The 20442-nt window shown below is 43.9% G+C and overlaps 1 protein-coding gene and 1 long non-coding RNA gene across 5 annotated transcripts in view; both read right to left on the bottom strand.

The window, feature by feature from the left end:
* Positions 1–10491: 10491 nt before the first annotated feature.
* On the bottom strand, positions 10492–11891 carry LOC118494022. The gene is made up of 2 exons (XR_004896103.1): positions 11502–11891; positions 10492–11468 (listed from the first exon to the last, which is right to left on the bottom strand). It is a non-coding gene; the product is annotated as an uncharacterized LOC118494022 (long non-coding RNA).
* A 1778-nt stretch (positions 11892–13669) lies between these two features.
* The window catches only part of lmo3 (LIM domain only 3), a 46825-nt gene continuing 40052 nt past the window's right edge, over positions 13670–20442 (bottom strand). For all 4 annotated transcript variants that reach the window (XM_031288261.2, XM_035996272.1, XM_031288260.2 and 1 more), the window contains exon 4: positions 13670–14147. In XM_031288261.2, coding sequence (XP_031144121.1) covers positions 14042–14147 — 106 coding nt within the window. In that variant the 3' untranslated portion in view covers positions 13670–14041. The remainder of the gene's footprint in view (positions 14148–20442) is intronic.

Here is a 20442-nt window from a genome sequence, read left to right as displayed (position 1 = left end):
AATTTATGGTATTATTATGATACATTATTCTACTGTATTGTTCAAAACTTTCTGCACATTCTAAACATTTTATATGTTTTGAGATGTTTATTTTAGGAACCATGTACCTCTCAACAACAAATCTGTTAGAGAAGGATACCGTGTTAAAGCCATAAGCTCCAAAGTTTAAAGCTACATGAATCTATCTTTATTTTTCACGATCATGTTGTGTTCTTTAACGCCCTAATGTAGCACAAGCAGAAACAATTCTTGGTTTCCGTACATGTTTTGAGCCCCCTGAATGGTTATTTTGACCTATTTTTGGGGAGTGGGTTGTCTTTCATATTTTTTGAGGGGGGACAAATCTACCTCTGCTAAATATTGGAGGGGGACAAATCCCCTGCATCACCCCCGAAATCTACGCCTATGATCACCATGTTCAAACAGCCAGGAAAGGGCTTTTCCCAAACTGATGGAAGCACCATTTTATGCTGAAGCTTTCAGATTTCCCTTCAAGTCAACTTAAAAAAAGTAAGAGTAGGCTAAAAGCACACAGGGGTGTCCACAGGCTTTTGGTCATATATTGTGTCTTGCACATATTCATTTTGATTTCCATTGCCTGCTTGTACATTTATCTGAAAGTTTGTAAGTGTGTGTAATGTTCAGGTAGAACTATTGCTTTCTGTATTTTCTAAGACTGCACCTCTGTTTATCGCTGATACACAGTTCTCCTCAGATCTGCCATCCGCCCTGTTTGATTACACTCATCCTCCAGAGAGAGAGAGAGAGCGGTGTATTTGAGTCTCCTCCGCCATTTCACACAACAAAATAAATGTTTCATCGCTTCACCACCAAACGAGCTGGGTGGGTTGGAAACAGAGAAAATTGCCTTTTGAATAATCCACTTCTTGATTCTTTTTTCTTTTTTCCTCCTGAAAGGTTTTCTGAAGGTTATTGTTGAGAATAATGCAGCTCCTGCCCCCCTGCAGATGACAATCATCTTTCCAATTTGTTTGAGATTAGGTCATATGGAAACAGCGCATCGTAAACACACAGGGTCGGCGTGCCGGCGATGGAGGATGGGGAGGGTGGCACCGTTTCCCCCTGTTCTGGGTGCATCCAGCCTTGATTGCCATGACACTGGCAGTAGGAGAAACCAGTGCAACAAACAAACAGAAATCCACAGATCTCTGTTACTAACTGGGAGAAAGAGAGAAGCCGACCCCCCACCCTCCTCCCGAAGCAGCCTGACCAGATTGGATGTTTGATTTGCGGCTGGATCAGTAAACACACTACGGCTTTGGCTGTTTCTTTTGATTCAACATAAATCATATCTGAACAAACAAACGAGTTCTCAGGGTTTGAGATACGACAGTATTGACATCAGCGCTGCCATCTGAGAAGAGCCTTAATATTTCTCTTAGCACTACTAGAGGCACACTTTTACCATTTAAACGCTTTAAATAAAGTTGCATTGCATGGCTTCTGTTGGTCAGCTGTGGGGTGTGGGTGTGTGTGTGTGTGTGTGTGTGTGTGTGGGAGGTGGATTGCAATAATTTTGCTTACATGGTTGAGCTGTTAGGCTGAGGCCTAAATGGGCATCTGGTAGAGGTTACCCTGCTACATCAAACGACCAAGAAAGCTGAATGCCTGCAGAATCCTGCATCTCACCGACCATTAGCCTCTTGCTACGCACCCTGACTGCACTGTGGCTAATGACAGGCAGATTCCTCAGCGATGCTAACTCGCCTAATGCGTTCTCTGAATAGAGGATCAGTTGACTGGGTCAGATTAGGGCTGGAACATGTGTTTGAGATGCAACTACACAATCAATGGGGTGCTAATTGTGTGTCTCCGGGACACTGACATCTTCTACTATCTAGAATGTCAATAATCAACCGGGTTAGCTTGTGACTGAAGAGACAACATGATGCCAGTTTAAACAATAAAGATTAGCCCGCTAATCAGACATAACATTCAATCTACTGCAAAAGGTGGGTAGAATATATTCAAACATTCCACTACCAAATTGAAAGTCTAAGGCCTCACTGGTGACCATGGAAGGTTGTGTTCATTGTCCATTACAGCCTTCTAGACATAAATGAACAGCATTTATATTGCATTTTTCTAGTCTTAGGGCACTTTCACACCTGCCTCATTTAGTTCAGATGAATCGCTTGAATTGGTTTGCCCCGCTGGTGCGGTTTGTTTGGGCAGCTGTGACAACACAGCAATGACACTTGGGTGCACCAAAAGCGGCCCAAACAAGCGTACCGAGACCTGCTTGATGAGGTGGTCTCGGTACGCTTTCAATCGAACTCTGGAGCAGTTGGTTTGTGGTGAGAACGTGATCCGACCTCGAATCGCACCAACTATATAAACTCCACAAGTCTGAGCTAATGTCTCCTGTAGTCAGCAATCTGCGATGCAGCAGAGCAGCAAACTGTAGCAGCTTCAATGTTTCTCTCACTGAAATAGACAGCAGTCAAGCTCGCCGTCACTCACATCTCTGTGTTCAAACCAGCCGCCGCTAAAGTTGGAGTCAGACGCCGGTAGAGCAGAGCGAAGTCTTGGTGAGCAGAGCAGATGTAGCAAAGTCACTTGTCATTTGGATTTTTCTAGGTGTGAAATCAAACCAAGTTTACAAACTTATCAACTGATTCGGACCAGAGCAAATCTGGTCACAGGTGTGAAAACGCCCTTAGTGACCACTCCAAGCACTTCAGAACACAAGCCAGCATTCACTCACTCACACACTGAGGCTAGCATGTTCATCAGGAGGGGAGGGAGAAACATTCACACGTACACTCACCCTTGTACGTGTGAATGTTGTATTTGCCCAAGGACATGTAGACTGCAGGGGCCAGGGATCGAACCACCAACCCACGACTGCTCTAGCTCCTGAACCACAGCCGCCCCATATGTTTGACAGAGTGAACACCATACTGATTTTGCTATTCTTAGAGCTCTGTCAGCATTTATAACAGCCACATTTTAGACTTAAATCAGTTAATTTGAGTGGAATTCCTGCAAGTACATTCACCTTTGCAGAATTCAACTCTGGTGAACTCTAATGGCGCTTACGCACTGCTAGTACCAGCTCTGCTCGGCTCGACCGCGGTGCCCCCGTAGCAAACTGCCGTCACCTAACGTGACACACACACAGAAAGTTGGAGGTGTGCTGTTTTTGATTCTCTGCATGTGGCTGTTGCCACAGCCAGCAGACAAATTTAGTTTCAAAAGTAGCTGCAGGCAGCAAAAAAAACACCGCTGGCTAAACTATGATGACGCAGTGATTAGTGTTGATTCTCTCCGACCAATCAGTAGTCTGCAGGTTTTCACTGACTTTTAGCTGCATTGCACCATGCAATCTTATATATCCTTCCCAACGAGAGCTCACGTAATCAAGAACTACCTTCCTTCACAAGAACGTGCCGATAAATTTTGCTATGCCACTTCCTGGTGTGACAGAGCACTAACACTGTACCACTGAGACTGTATACATTTAAACTGTCCACCACAGGAAACAGCATTGAGTCGTTAAACTCAAATGGTTTCATCCTATTGCAAGCATGAACTTATACTTAACAACTCTGAAAGCAGGGTATTATCAGAAGTAAAACAATATACACCCACATCTCGTTCTCAATGAATATTTAATGCTACCAGGTCATGACAACATTTCAATCGCAAACAAGCTGGTGCTTTGCACCATTTCATCTTCTAGAGACCATGAATATCCCCAGCAAATTTCACATACATTCAGTCATTAGTTTTGAAGAAACCTTGTTGGTTGGTGGAACTGAAGGGGGTCAAGGGACTACCTGATTTAGGACACATTCTATGGCGACCACAAAGATCCATATTAGATTCTGCATGGAATCTCTCTACACCTCAGTAAGGGATGTCAAAGCAGCTGCTTTCCATCAGCTGTCAAAGTCCAAACAGCTGATTCGACAGCCATGACTGAGGCGCAGCAGCAGCTGCATTCATAACACCACAGCTGTTATCTCCAAGTATTGCTCATGAAATTAAAGAACAGTGTATGGAATGAGTTTACTGCTCCTTGTTCCCTCCCTCGTTTGGGAGGGTCAGAATCTGAATAAGGCTTAAAAAATGGCTTTGACTGGCCGTGAATAGTGCCACAGTGGGTCAACACAGTTAAGCTGCACAGATGGGACATTACATAATTAGTGGTGACTTTTTTAACAACAACTTCAGAGAACCACGACTTTGCTACAAACAATCACTATCCAGAAAAGTATATATTCATTTAATGTGTGTCTTCTTTTTATAGAACAAATGTCAAGAGTTGTTTTGGCTACCAGCCTCTGATTGGTCAATCCCAGTGTTATGCATTGTTACTGAGGGCTCACTAATCTTTCAGGAGGCTGTACTTAGTTGGGAAGTACACTCAAATCAGACACAAAACTCCATTATCCCTGCAATAAAGAGCTAATGACCCAACAACAAGAATATATTTGCCATGGCACCCATCTCCTTGAAAGGGCCAAAGGATAAGGAGTCATTAAAGCAACGTTATCTGGTCCAGATAGCATTGGCATGTCTGTAAAGATCATTATTTTTGCCCCTGGAGCCGTTTGGCAACAGAGAGCAGGGCTAACTGCACAGGCAGCGCTAACTCCAGGGTCAGCTGTAACACAGGGATGAAGGCGCTAACGATACGCAGCCTGGCAGCTAATGCTTTTTCTAAATGCTCCTAATGACTGCCAACCCTAATGTAGGAGAGTTCGGGATCTCTGCTTTTCTTTGTGCTTTGTCAGCTCCATGTGGCAGAGTTGTTGCATTTTCTCTATTTTTATCAGGGTTTCTTCTACTTTGATGTATTTTTTTCCCCCTTACGGGTGGAGGGAGGGGAGAGCACATCTCACTGACGGCCCCAGTGAGTTGTGAGCGGCTGATATTGTAATCAAAACTCCTGAATTAAACACAGTCTGGCTGTCTAGCTTCTCCTTTGGTACAGCCAAGTGTTTATGGGATGGACTACTCCAAACCTTAGACACACGAGGGAGCAAGAGAAGGCTGACTTTAGCAAGTATTGTTCTCAGGTCAGCTACTTGTAGACAGAAGAAATGTTTAATGTGTTTCACTTCACTATCTATTAAAATAATCATGTGATAACTTAAACGTTGAAGAATAGGCAAATAATATTGTTAGTTGACTAAGGGCTTCAGTTACTATGGATTCTAAGCCTAATATTTCCTATGGGAATATCCAGATGTACTGTAACAGGGACAATAAGAATTAGCCTGGCTCTGCCCTCCTACGTACTTCCGCTCAATTTTCATTTTCCTTCAGTACTACGTCTGGGTTTGCGGTATATTCTTGGGTTTTCTCAGATCAAATTTTAACAGGTCCAATCAGCGAACAGAGAGAGTGCCTGAGAACGATGACGTTGAGGTTCGGTAACCTTCAGCGAGTTCCGTAATAGCGGCGGAGAAAGATGCGGTCCATTGTGGCAACGCTGCCGAATATCCAGAAGTTAAAGCCTGAGCAAGAACAATCTTTGCTGAGTTGTGTTGGTGGCCATGATGTTGTGGCCCTCCTCCCTACAGGGTTCGGGAACAGTTTGATTTTTCAGCTCGCTCCGTTAGTGGTGAAGAAGTTGGCTAAGGCGAACACTAGCGATGCTAAGCCGATAGTTGTTGTCGTCTCCCCTGTAGCCTGGTCCTACCAGACAGTACGTAGGAGGGCGGAGCCAGGCTACCAGAGAGGCTCTGTGCAGATCCAATAGTTTTAAACTTCAACAGAGTACCCGCCTTCAAGGAAGTTAACACTTGTCAAAGGAGAGAGGCCAGACTCTCTGTACAAATGAAATGGACCAGAGTCTGGTAGGACCAGGCTAAATAAGAATGGCTTGTTTGGGTCAAATTAGTCTTGATTTGCCACACCCTCCTCCAAAGCACGCTGAAGGAGGGTGTGGCTACTGCACATAGCATTCAGGGATGGGAGGAAAACGTGCTCTGGTTTATTGGCATTTCTTTAAACCAATCAGAATCGTCTCTGGCGATGCTAAGCTCCACACAGAGCCGCTGCAAAATAGTTGTGCGAGAGAAAACTCTGATTGGACAGATAGTCTAGCTAGCTGTCTGGATTTACCCTGCAGAGATCTGAGGAGCAGTTAACCATAGTCCTCAGAAATCCACCGGAGTTTAGAACGCCAACACAAAGAAAGAGGAAGGAAATGGAAAATACATGCATCCGGCGGGATTCCTGCAGCACCGGCGCAATCCCAGAAGTGGAACGCGAAGGATATAAACTAGGGTCAAACCAACATGGTCTACATGTATGTAGACTTGCAAAAATCAGGAGAAGTTTTTTTCAACCAAAATTGCCCCCAAAAAACATATTGTTCCATACAATGCTCTTTGCAAGTAAAATTAAGGATCAGTTTACTACTTTCATTGAGAGTGTTTTATTCAATTGTATAGCATATGAAAAAAAAAAGAACAACACTACATGAGCTCATTGGCCAATATATCAGTCCCTCCAGAAAAATGTGATTATGCGATCGCATAATTCAATACATAATCAGCCACATATTTATGCGGGGGCGCATTTTTTCAAATACGCCGCACTTTTGCCGCATAAATTGCCGCATAAATTGCCGCATAAATTGTAGATTTCCGCACAAAATATGATTTCATAATCCCCGCATTTTCGTTGCAAAAAAAAGTTGAAAAATGTTGTTTTTGCAAGTTCCCACAATTTCATCACATGAAATTGCATAAATATCCCGCATATTCCATCGCATTTTTTAAGAAAACGTGCCGCATAATCAAGGATTTTTGCCCGCAACAATCACAAAAAAAATGGAAAAAGGACATGATATATGTGCCACCTGGCCAAACACCTCAATGGTTCAAAAAACTACAGACGAGCACCTTTTATTTTCATATTTCTGCACATTTTTTCTGCAATTTTCTTTTTCAGTTTACTCTTTTTTTGTGAGCATATTTTTGTTCCGCCCAATATAAATATATCTGCTGTGCATATATTGCACTGACTTGTTTAGTGAAAAATTTAAATGTTTCAACAGCGTGTGTGTGTGTGTGTGTGTGTGTGTGTGTGTGTGTGTGTGTGTGTGTGTACCTGCAAATATTTCTGTGCATGTGAACAATCTGAAGAATGTTCTACAATTTGAACTATTTTAGTATTATGGCAAAGCATGCTAAAGATGAGAGTGCTTTTCATTATGCCCAACAGTGTGTAGTTGGTTAGACAAAAATCTATCTATGTACTTTTGGTTGCAGTGCTTCATTTTTGTAGGATATATGAGGTATTTTGCTAGTTTGGGTATGTGGTTCTGTGAAACCAACCTAGTTCACAAAATTGTGTTTTAGCAATTGGAAAAAACTGTAACACGGATCTGTGGCCCACTGGCTCCACTCTGGCTTCCACTGAAAGCTCTGTCCAACTCACACTGGCAATCAGTGGCTCCGCCGGCTCAGCACGGCCACGCTATGCTCCCTGATTACAGCTGAGGGGCTTCAGCTGTGGGAGGGACGTCACCTGCACAGGTACACACCTGAAGACAATCACAGCGCAGGACACACAGCAAAACAAGCAGAAAACAATACGGCACGCATCACCAGTCACAGCTGCAACTGGTCTTTAAATAATGAGAGGTGAAGAATCTCTCAAACCTGTGTAAGCTTCTGGAACTATCTGCACGTAGCCAACCAACCAATTAGAAGGAAGTTAGAAAAGTGTGTTTTATTTTCAGGTCATTTGGGTAAACATACGCTGGATGTTAAACTTTAAGAAAATGTCATTTTCAAGGAAATTAAATGTAATCATTTTAAACAGTCAATAACATTTGTTGCAGCCAGAAATGATTCCTGAGGGAGAGCTTGCTGATTTCAGAAATAATAAATAACATTTCTCACCTCAAGGTTTGCCTCTATCCATACAGTATACCCTTCAGTTCACATTTTTTATATTTCCTCATTAATATTGTCCGTTTACATTTTATGTTTCTTCTCGATCATATGTTTTAGTTCTGCAATAATAACTGATCCAGGAGAAAAAAAATGCATGCTAGTACGCTACTTTATATTCAGGGTTAGACATCATCAGGGGTAGCCTGGATGCCAGCCGAACTTAGCCCCGCCCACAACATTTGAGGTCGGGAAGTTCACATTCTGACTAGAATCTGAGTATGACGATGTCAGGCTACATCAGGGTTGTAGTGCTGTTTGTTTATTATATTTCTCTTGCATGACATATGCTTTAGTGATCATTGGATCTTCAAGCGCTTACAAAATATGCATTTAGATATACAGATAGATAGATGGACTTTATTAATCCCAAATTGGGAAATTTGTTACAGCAGCAAGTAACAAGGACATACACACATACTCACTCACACACATACAAGAAATATACTAGAAATAATAAATAAGATAAAATAAGAGAGCAAAGATAAAAATGCCAGAAAAACTACTGAAAAAAAAATATATACTGTATATATACTTAGAGTAATGAAAAGAATGTACATATATATATGCAATATATAAGTGTAGAATAAAATGTACAACCAACATACATAGTATATATAGCAAATTACAATATGTATAATATTAAATATGAAGTAACCCGTGTGCAAGTAGCAAGTAGCCTGCAAATCTTCTTTTTCCTCACTTGAAGAAAGAAAGTGGTTCGGGTGTGTACACCCCTGATTGCCATACCTATTGTCTATGGTAGCAATTTGGTTTGTTACAGTGTTTTCTTTTCTGCCTTCCAGTAAGCCAATGCCTACTATTCATTTTAGTGTGGTATAGGTACATCAACCCTTGTAATCCATCATAACCCTTCAATTGTATTCATTGAAATCAAAAGCAGGATTGATGATTCTCCCAGTTTGTTTTTCTCTCCACCTACTTCGTTCGAAGAAGATAAATGGGAGAAAAACGTGCTCTGGTTTATTGGCATTTCTTTAAACCAATCACAATCATCGTGGGCGGAGCTAAGTTCTGGACGGAACAACGGTGCCTCTGCTAAATAGTCTCGGGAAGGAACTTGTTTTGGTGGAACATGTGTACTCTCAAAAGTAGTTTTAGTCGTGCAACAGAAAACTCAGATTGGACAGATAGTCAAGCTGTCTGGATTTACCCTGCAGAGATCTGAGGAGCAGTTAACCATAGTCCTCACAAATCCACCAGAGGTTAGAACGCCAACACAAAGAAAGAGGAAGGGGACGGACATCTGGCCGAAAAGAGGGACATCCGGCCGAATTTCCGGCGGCAACGGAGCAATCTAGGAAGTGGAACGTTGTGGATTCAAAGGCACCTAGATAACACATGAAGTAAGCCTATTAATACTTCTTTGTTTTTGCTTCTTACAAGCAACGTATCCATTCCTGGGCTCTGTTTACCTCTAGCATATGAAAGCATTGTTCCTACCACAGTGATCATAACGCCATGTGGTGAATATAGGTACATGGTTAGTATCGTACACTAGACTTAGCCATGGCTTTGTGTTGCATCATCCCTGTGACACCAGACAACATGGTGGTAATGATGCTACGATTCAGGGGCTAACGTCTGACTCCAGAGCAGCTGAGCCATAATAACACATGACACACGTCGGCCATTAGTGAGAATTCTCCCTGTGGTTGCCACGCTTGCTTTTAATTTGCCTAGGCTGTAATCTCCATCTACTCTGAATGTTTTCATCCACTAAACAACTTCCAACAGCTTGAGCCTAATCAAAGAGTTTCTCTCTCGTCTTTGTCTCTGGATAAGGAAATTCAATTAGCTTAATTGGCCTGGATATTATGCTCTGTAATGTGATGTAAGCATCAGTGTCGACAAACTTCACAGGGCACTTTGGATGCACCTCGCTAATGAGAGCAATAACTTTAATCCAAATGTTTTACTTCGACATTCCACGTGATTGTAAATTGAAATCCAGGTAATTAGTTGAAACAACCTCTGAGGTGATAGCAGGCGCTTCGTCTTGAAAGCTGCTGATGGCAATGTAATTCTTTTTTTGTCTTGTTCCATGTTTGACACATGACAGGACCAAAATAGATAAATACACTTTTTGTCCTCCGACAAGATGAAAGCCCGTTGTGTTTTTATAGCTGAACAAAGGATTGATTTGAAAATTGAATCTCATTTGAATGGGAAATGTAAACCATGCAACCAAGGCTCTTATTTCTGAGCTCCCTATCATGGGGACAAAAGGGGCATTTTACAAGCAGCAGAGACAACAAACTGAGGAAATGATTGCACTTTAGATCAATCATATATCATAGGCTGCGCCGTGCTCTGCTGGTTCGGGTAATGGACAGGAAACAGGCTCTTTCTGGCTCTGGGTTTGGATCTAGTGCTGTGCCCTTGAGCTAAATACTTAACCTTAGTTGTTTCAGCAAACACTTGATTTCTAAATGGATATACAAAGTATGAAAGTCTAAACTTTCTTCAGATATAAATCACAGCCTGACAGCTATTGAAACGACACTCAAAGAAAAGACACCACACTCACTGGTAACACAATAAAACTGTATTACATTTGTGCTTAAAATTATTACAATTACAGTATTTACAAGCGTTGTCCTAAAAATAAACATCTCATGCTGGATGACACGTAAAAAGAAATCATTGTACAGTAGCAAGCCAAAATGAATATTTCTTATATGTACACCCACAATTTACAAATGAAAGAATGTTTGTTTTTTTCTCCAGCTAAGAAATGGTGCTGAGCACTGCTGCACACGCTCAGATGCTGACAGTTAATACCGGATGGAATTCCTCTGCAGCCAGGGAGCTGCTGGGACCAAGATGGCCGCCCTGTTGCAGAGAGCAGTTCACTGAACCCAAAGCTGTGTGGGAAATGACACAGCTACCCTCAACATACGCCAAACAGAGACTGAGAAATCATCATCAGCATGTCAAACAATGCCAAATGTTGGACAACAGGTAATGCTTATCAAATAAATAGTATACAAAAAGTAACCAACCCCCACCACCCCGGACCAATCTGTACACCCCCACAACAAACCGCCTCCACCAGCATGTCCCCACGTTTCCCTTTGAGCAGTATGAAAGCAAGGTTTTCATAAATAGAAAGACTGTTTCCAGCAAAAAATACACAGCCCTCTTTCAGAACAGAAGCTGGAGTCACAGTCAGAACCCGGCTGCCTAAACCTTGCTGAATGTAGCCCTGACACAATGCATCTCAGGAATGGAACGGTGCCTCTGGTTCTCCCCCCCCCCCCACCCCATGAAAGATAGCGTGGCACAGCCACGTGTTTGTCCACAGGCATTACATCTGCTCCATCATGTTTAAAGCTGCTGCATCTGTTTTTGGACCACTTGGGGGCAGTAGAGCAAGCTGAGAGCATAACATCTTAAAAAATACTGTAGTCCTTCTAACGTTGTTGCCAAACCTGTTTGTTGCCTATTTACACATCCAGCAGACACAGAGCAACATCATCAGGATGAATGGAAGTCCACTGTTCACTGTTCAAGCTCTGTTTTGGTCTCCGGTATTACATCCGGCTCTGCTGCTGAATGCTCCTCCGAGCCAACTAGCTGCTAACTTTGACTGCTGTTTGGTGCATGTGTGCAAGTGAGGGAGTGATGGTGATTAGCTTCGGAGCGAGTAGCGACTCTAGAGTCCTAGTGAGAGAAACAAAGTGTCTCCCCTGTTCTTTCTGACCATGGTTGGAAATCTGTAGCATGAAAAGTTAACTCTCTCCTTGATTTCATGTTGGTTATGGAGAAGGAGAACCAGGAAATGAGTCGGGGGGGAATTGTAACGCTACCAAGCCAAAGCTGAGCAAATTGCGTTGCCGCGATGTGTAGTTACACTTTTGGAGAGGTGCCCGTCAGGCTACGGCATAGGGTCAGGTAGCCACGGCGTAGATGTAACACAAAAGTGTAAATCATGCTGTATAAAGGCCCTGACACACCAACCTGATAATCGGCCGTTGGACAGTCTGGCGCGGTCAGTGACTCGAGTCTGTTCGGTGTATTCCGTGCCGTCGTCAGCCGTCGGCCTTCATTTTGGCCGATTTGACATGTTGAATCGGTGGGTGGGCAGTCGGACTCAATGACCAACCTGATTGGTGGAGTGCTAACCCGGAAATGACGAGCGGGATGAGCGTGACTAGAGTCCCTCAAAATCTGACGAAAATCTTTCAAACTGACCTTTGTTGATCTGAAATGAAGACAGATTCAGCAACTGCATGGCCTATTTCTCTCTTAAAATGTTTTCAGAAACACGTTTCGGTGAACTATCTTCGTAATTTACGAGATCGCAGTCCGAACGAGCCGCCATTATGGTCGGGGAGAAGCCAGACTCACGTGGCGCGTTCGTCCAATCGGCTGCCGGTTTTCATTTTTTGGGCAACAATACAGATTAGCGCTGCCTGTCGTTATGGAGACGTATTACATCTCACGAACGCGCAGAACGTACGCTCAAGCTGGCGTCGCTTCGGTGTGTTCCGAGGCACTTTTTTTGACCAACTCGGGGAGGCGGTCAGTCCGACTCCCTTTTCTGCTTACGGTTGGCCGTCTGGTTGGTGTGTCAGAGCCTTAAGAGAGTTAGTCTCGCATTGCCAGACCTTCCTCTACAGCACTGTGGAGGAGGGTCTGGCTAGTCCACACAGCATTGCTGGATGGTAGAAAAACATGCTCTGGTTTATTGGCATTTCTTTAAACCAATCACAATCGTCTTGGGCGGCGCTGGACGGAGCCACGGTGCCTCTGCAAAATAGCCTCAGGAAGGAACTTGTTTTGGTGGAACATGTGTACGTTCAAAAGTAATTTTAGTCGTTCAACAGAAAACTCAGATTGGACAGGTAGTCTAGCTAGCTGTCTGGATTTACCCTGCAGAGATCTGAGGAGCAGTTAACTATAGGGACGGACATCCGGCCAAAAAATAGTGACCTCTGGCAGTTTCCTGCGGCACTGGAGCAATCCCGGAAGTGGAACTTCGTGGATATAGACTATTCTAAAAGTAACCAAACTGCAACCTTCCACATCTTTAACAACGTGTTAAAAAGCACAATTGTTAGTTCTCGGGTTTAGACACGAGGATGGAAAACGCTCCTGTGGGTCATAATAGAGGGAGGAATAAACAAGCGATATCATTGTATAGTTTAGAGGACTGGTCCCCTCAAAAGTGGACTCCTTTGACCAGGAAAGGTCTTTTCATTGATAGGCCAATCACACACATTTACTTTGTGCTACCAGAAAAGTAGTCCTATGTAACACTAGTCTTCAAGGGTCAACTGCTTCTAGTGACAAAGTGTTCTCAAATATATTCATCTAGTGACTGTGTGAGAGATTCCATCCATCCAGAGAAACGCACTGATTATGTCACAAAGTCTACATTTTAGAGTTTGTGAAATAATAAAGCTGTGTGATCTGGAAGCATGTTGCTACTCCTGTGATTAAGTTTGGAATCTGAGGGTTCTGAAAGGACGATATGGACCACGCACGCACGCACGCACGCACGCACGCACGCACGCACAGCAACAAATAAATCATCAGTTTACATTCACTGTGTTTTAAATCTATCATACAGTACAGAGGTCTTTTCTCTAAAACATTGATTGGCAATACCTCAGTGTATTTTAGATTCAAGTAGTAGGTTGTCTGTCCTAGTCAGATCAGATGAGACAAGACTGCTTTTGGGTGGGTTCATTTTCTTTTTGTTTCCAACAGGCAGGATCAGCTGTTGGTTAGAATTCTCTGAGGCGGCTGGTGGTTGGCCAGGAGGAAAGAGGCAGCATCCGTCATAAACACAGAAATGGCCAAACTGTTTGTTTTCATTTGTGTAGTTTGTTGCAGGCTTCCAGGGCCTTTCCCTGCCACGTTGGTGTCTGTATGGCTATTCTGTACAGCAGAGTGTGCCCCCCCCCCCACCCCCCCTCCCACCCTCCCAGGGAAGCTGAGTTATGTACATGATGAGGCCAGGAGCTGGACAGGAGCAGTCTCTCCTTCAGTCTCTCTTTCTCCCACTCCTACTCCTCCTCTTCCTCCTCCTCTTCCTCCTCTTCCTCCTCTTCCTCCTCGTCTAGCGGGGGTCAGCGGACCTGGGGGGCGTAGCCCTCCTTCATCAGCCCCTCCTCGTAGTCCGTCTGGCACAGGATCATGTTGTTCTTCAGGAAAAACTTGTCTCCCACACAAAACCTGCGCCACACAAAGAGAGAGAGAGGGAGAGAAAGCTTTACATAAGCATCAAAGCAAGCATCTCATCATTAGCACTGAGCTTTAGGCTAGCAGGCCTAGCCAGCTGCAGCTAGCTTCCTGACTACAGTACCAAAATCTCTACTTTAGCAACACCTAACCAACAGCCCCCCTACCCCCCCCCCTTCACTTGCAGCGCTGCAGTGTGCCTGCAAGGTTCTCCTCTAGGTAGCAGTCAACTCAGTTACAAGGGGGGAAAATGCAGGTCTTGGGGGTGGGATCTTTCCACCTGCAGCTCTTCCAGAAACCCCCACTGACCCCGGCAGAGGCCCGTCCTGCTCCAGCCAGGGGGGTGCACAGTTACGCTTGACCTTTCAGCACAGTGCCAAGTGGAGATTATGTTGAGCGCACAGGAGCAGTAACTCTCTCTGTTCTGTCCCGAGGGCTGCTTATCTCCCTCAGTGTGCAGGTTAGACAAGGTCGGCAAGCAGCGGTGCCAGTGTTTACCTGGGGGGGGGGCGGTCGCCTTCGTTTGACTTCCTTGGATGTTAAGACTGCTGAGTTGAGTGCTGGGACGGAGCCCAGGTACCTGACAAACATGGCAGCATTTATTCAGGGCTGCAGGGCAGACTCAGAGCTTGATTTGTTACTTCCATTTGGGACCAATTAGCAGGACTTATAACACCGAAGGTGTTGGCACTAAAACACCAAAAAGTGTAAGAACGGTGTGTTTTTGGAATCCAAATGCTCGGAGGAAGAGCTTACATTTATTTTGAAAAAAAAAAAAAATCATGTAAAGCTGCACACTCTGATGTATGAGTTGAATTCATGAACATTTCAGCGATGTATGACATGAGTATTATAGTCTATCAGTCACCTACTCCTGCCTGGCCTTGTTAACTTCTTCTTGGAAGCTTTGTCCATAAAAGAACTCCCTGCAGCATCCTATCAGGAAGTACCTTTAAAGCTCCGCCCATTAATGCCCTGGCCAGATACATGAGAGACAGTAAACTGCAGCCTTGGCACATAAAAGAAAAAAAGTTTCATATATATATATATATATAAATAAAACATGTTTTATTCGTACGTTTCCTAAACTGTACGAGATGATCCCAATAGCCAGCAACTCAAGATTAGCAAAAACCTGCTAATGTTGAGTTGCAAGCCTGCAATACCTATTGTGGTTGTTGCCAGGACTTGTTTTTACCCAACTAAACCCAGAAGACTAATATCCATTCATCTGGCATGGTGATTATTGTGTTTCATGTAATGGTGTCATCCACCCTAATAGAAAATGACAGCATCTATTAAGCGGCTGTCTTTACCGACGCCGAGCCCACTCCCACTTTCACTTTATCTCCCTTTATTTTTTCTCTCCACTAGCAGTGCCCCCCCCCCTCACAGCTCTTACCCCTGCCCTCCTCCACTTATTTCACACGGCCAAATTGTTTCTGCTCGGTGAAATGTCAACAGCATATGTGACATCTGGGCACCAATTATGATGAGGATATTACACAGGCGTGTCTAATAAAGGACCTTGAGTTGCCAGAGTATTCCCACTTCCTTAAAAACAGTTGCAACGTACATCTTCTATTAGACAATGCTGATATATTGGTCGCCTGCTACTGGACTTTAAGTAAACATTTGGTAAACAAGTTAGTTGTGTATGTCATAGATGTATAAAGTGTATAAACAACACATTTCACTCCAAATGGAGCTTTCTCTTCCACAGACAGCACTTTTTCTCAGCTGCCTGAAAACGCCTCGCCCACATTCCTCCATTAGTGATGTCACTGATTGACAAAGCCAGCCCAGTTTGTCATCTGTGTTGCCCATAGGTGCTGCCTGAGCAAGCAAAGCCCGCCCAGTGGCTTGTTTGAATGTGGTTGACCAATCACAACAGAGTGGGCCAGCTGACCAATCAGAGCAGACTGGGCTTTTCAGGAAGGCGGGCCAAGAGCTCAGACAGAGTGGGCAGTATGAGAAACATAATGTTTTTTGAACATCAAAGCATGTAAACCTATTCTAGTAGACCCCAAGAGTACAAATATGATGCCAAAAAGGAGAATAATAGGGACACCTCGCCATGCTGCGCCAAAATCTGTAATAGGGGTTCAATTAGGTTGAGATCTGGTGACTGTCAAGCCACTCATCAAAGCATTCAGCCCCGGACCCTGTATGAAACCACTGCTTTCAATATTCTGTACTAATTTACTCAGGTTCAGGTTCTTCCTTTATGAAGTCACCCATATTTAGCTAAACCGCACGTTATTGTGTGAGCAGCTGATATGAGCTAGCTTTAACCTTAACGCCACATCTGTTAGGATCCATAGAGTTGGCCAATCATACGATGGTTTCGAACTTCCGGTCAGTCAGTTTCTGCTGTCTTGGTCTCTTCCCTGTACTGCCTCCATCTTCCTTCCTTTACCGAGAGGTGACTGTGACTAATGAGTCTTTAAAGACCTCTTGTTGTAGGAGGAAGAGAAAGAATGGCTTCCACAGGCACACACTTAAAAGATGTATTGCGATGCCAGCAATTTGCCTCGGAGGCCCGTGTTAACTAGAGTATTCACTTTCCACTCAGATGAAGAAACAGGGAGATTGTCAAAGAGAGAAAATAGTCTCAACTGCACCAAATCTAATTACTGTTGAGATGCAAACAGGTTCAGAGACACTTGGCCCAGTCACACTGATGCTTAATTGTAACAGCATGTTGTAAATCTTCCCTGGCAGATTGCTGCTGGGCAATGAGACAGCAGCACAAGGACACACTGAAGATGAGTGTTTCTTTGTGGAGCGTAACGTGGAGAATATCATTTCACATCTGGAAAGAAGGAGATTGACATGTATTTACTTTGTACTTTGTTTCCATCTTTGGTGCTAAACGTCCACTGCTATTTATTTTTTTTCATTCTGTCTCCATTTGTGATGTTCAGACGCCAGGTTTCTGTACTGCAACACCAAAAAAATCATTTGTTAATCAAACAATGTGGCCACAATTGGAGGAAGCAATCATATTAGCTCTGTTGCACCATCCAATTGAATATGACCCTGCTCTGCCAGAGTAAAAAGTCCACAACAGAACTGAAACATAGTCTTTCCTTTTTTTTAATCTGCGGAAACATTCTGCGGAAACATTCTGCGGAATTCTGCGTGTGCAGATGCTGAGTGGCCCTGGTCATGAGACAGAAATGGATAGTACTACTCATAAAATCATAAAATAGGGATTTGGCAAGGCTATCCCATTCCAAAAGTTCTTCCAAATGCAGCTCATTTTGGCTTCCTTTGAAATAGGCAGCACCTAAAATGGAACTCAAAACTCATCTGGGTACGTGCGCATTACTAGTCAATAGGGCTGTTGGAACGAATTCCGAAAGTCGAATATAATTCGAATAGTAGAAAAAAACAATCCTATTTGAATGCTGAAATTACTATTCGATGTGATTGTTTTATAAATATGTTGGCTAACGTTAGCTAATCTCCCTGTTCTTGCCTTGGCCTACCCACATGTGAATATGAAATGCTTTTATCATGAACAAATTAAATTTGAATGGTATTATAAAGGAAGATTGACAGCACTACTAGTCAAGGTCCAAAAATGCAGATCTTGAAGGATGTGGCTGCTGATGGTACACAGCTAGGATCTTTACAGTGCTGCAAATGCATGGACTGGTTATTGGTTGAAACAGTATTCTATCATCTCCACGAGTGGAGAAAAACTGACATTTATTTGTATAAATTGTGTCATTTTTACTTGAAATTGTGCAGGATTACGTAGTTAAATTGTGTTCTCTTGTAGGCTGGCTGCACAAGCTCTGAGTTCTCAACACCAATCATACACAAAGTGACAACTGTGTCCCTTATTGGCTATTAGGCTCCTGTCTAACAAGCCTAACTCGTGACATGCAAGGCACCAGTGGCTGAGCTTAGCTCTGCTGAACCCAATTGGTGTCAGTCTGGCCTTCCAAAGCTCCAGTATGGAGCATCCTCCCTTATCAGCACTGACCTTCCCCTGCACTGTCACCCATCCTGCTCTCCCCCGCTCCCCTCTCCTCTAACCTTCCTCCAGCCTCCCAGACTGTGGCCTCCAGCTCATCAGGGGGAAATTGGGCCAGCAGTGGCTAGATGATGAGGCTGGACGACAGCCCCATCGATTAGCTGTCCCCCAGGGCTGATCTGTGGCTAACTGCTTGCTGGATGGAGTCTCATATCTCTGTCCTTATTCCCAACACCCCCACCCTCATCAACACCCCTTCTCTTCTCAGAACCAGCCCCCCTTCCATCCCTTTGACTCTAAGACCATGGTTTCCCCAAGAAGAAGAAATAACAGGTCCGGCTGGTGGGAAGGTCACAACGGTAGATTTATGTCCAGTTTAACAGAGTAAGGCCACACTGGGGGCAGACATGAGCAATCAGAGCCAATGTAGGATCCTATATTTTCACTGATAGACCAGGGACAGGAGCTATTCACTCCCCTCAGCTTGATACCATTTCAAAGTCATGCACAGAGTGGAGATGGGGGGGAGCTTTTGCTCTCTGGCAGATAAACAAGTAAGATAACTGGTGAGGCTTTTCCATTTTTCTTATTCCTGAAAAGGTTCAGCTCTCAATGATTCTTTCGTGGCAAGCCAGAGATTGCTGCCACTTTGATGGTGATGATGACAAAAAAGAAAAAAAAAGCAGTTGCCAGTCACGATTGCACTGACATGTCCTCCCATCTCTGCCCTGTACTAACTGGCCTATAACTTAAGCAAGGCCTCTAATAGCTGAGCATGGCGATGACCATTAGAGTCCTGCAGGGAGTCCCTGATGAAATCAGAGTAATTACTGGCTTGGCGTTTCCCATCCTTGCTCTGTGGGATACAGTAGGGTGGATGTACCCACAAAGCAACTGATGGCGTGGATAGATGCATGAGTGAGTATGTTTGTGTGTGTGTGTGTGTGTGTGTGTGTGTGTGTGGGGGGGGTGTATGGTTAGACTTGATTGTAGCAATTCAACCTTCAAACGGCAACATGGGCTGCAGCTGACCTGCAGGAGCGACAGATAATTACACTGCGTGACCCCTGCTGACCTCGCCATCGCCTGCTCTGTTTATCAGATTCCACATTTTCTGACGATGTTACGCTGAGAAATCTCTGGGCTATTTGTGAGATGGATTAGATTACTTTATTGAAGGGCCCGTGGGGGGGGAGGGGTCGATGGGGGCTTTCATGTTTGTTTGAGCTGGTGTAGATGAACAAGACAGCAAATCGGTATGCCAGACCAGAAGCCCATTTCCAGGCAACAAGGCGCTGAAAAACTATTTAGGAAATCTTAAGTGAGATCTCGTGATAGATCTCAGGCTGAGGCTGGGAAAATGTGTAAAAGGTCATTCTATTAATCTGGATATAGATACAGAAACTCACTCTAGACTAATTCAGTAATGTTGTGGTCATCACTGAGAATGCATCAAACCTGCTCTGAATCAGAAAATCTTCTTCAAGACAGAAATTCATTAACTCACAAATGTTAGATCTATGCCTTAAATCTTACAGTGGCATACAACAACGGCTCGCTAGTAGGCTGTTGACTGTAGCCTCCTGTTTGCAGACAGAGGGTAACAATAATAATTTGTACGTCAGAGCTTTATTTTCAAAGTATACATACCCATTGAAATATGTTGTCTCTAGATTGTGACTCATGGTAAACTAATTGATCCTTTACAGTCATATTCCTGCACAGGTATTTCTCCCACAGCAGCTCCACCGATGTAAAGAAACTAAAAGGAAAACAAACAGTCCGAGCCGAGGAACAGCTTCAATTAAAGCCACACCATAAATCTTGGCCAGGCCCCGGTGAAATTGTGATGGGCATTTGAACGGTGCTTGCAAGGCCACAGTGGACCATGTGAAACACACTGACGTCGATTTTATTCAACAGTTCATCAACTGGCCTAATGTAAAAAGAAAGATTTGCTCGCGCTTTAATGGGTTTTAATGTGGGAGAGCAAAGCTGGCCTGCCTGGACCCGGCTGATGAAGATTAGCTGACTTCTTCCATTAGGGGAGGCTGTCTGGTGCAGCCGGCTGAAGTGGCAAGACAATAACCCAGTGCTAATTGTGCGTAACCAGGTCCTTTGCCGTTAGCATGCACAATGTGTCTGGTTCGTGTGGTTGCATGCAGGTGCTTGTGTCTACGTGTCTGCAACAAAGCCAAGTTTGGGAAGGTGAGAGAAACAAAGGAACGCGGCCAACAAGTAACCTTCCTGACGTTCCGCTAAGGTTTTCTGATCGATAGTGTTTCTTCTAACCTTAGATAA

Source organism: Sander lucioperca, chromosome 20, assembly GCF_008315115.2.
Source record: "Sander lucioperca isolate FBNREF2018 chromosome 20, SLUC_FBN_1.2, whole genome shotgun sequence".
NCBI classification, from domain to species: domain Eukaryota; kingdom Metazoa; phylum Chordata; class Actinopteri; order Perciformes; family Percidae; genus Sander; species Sander lucioperca.
The sequence above is the reverse complement of the archived record's forward strand: the minus strand, read 5'-3'. Positions and strand labels throughout refer to the sequence as shown.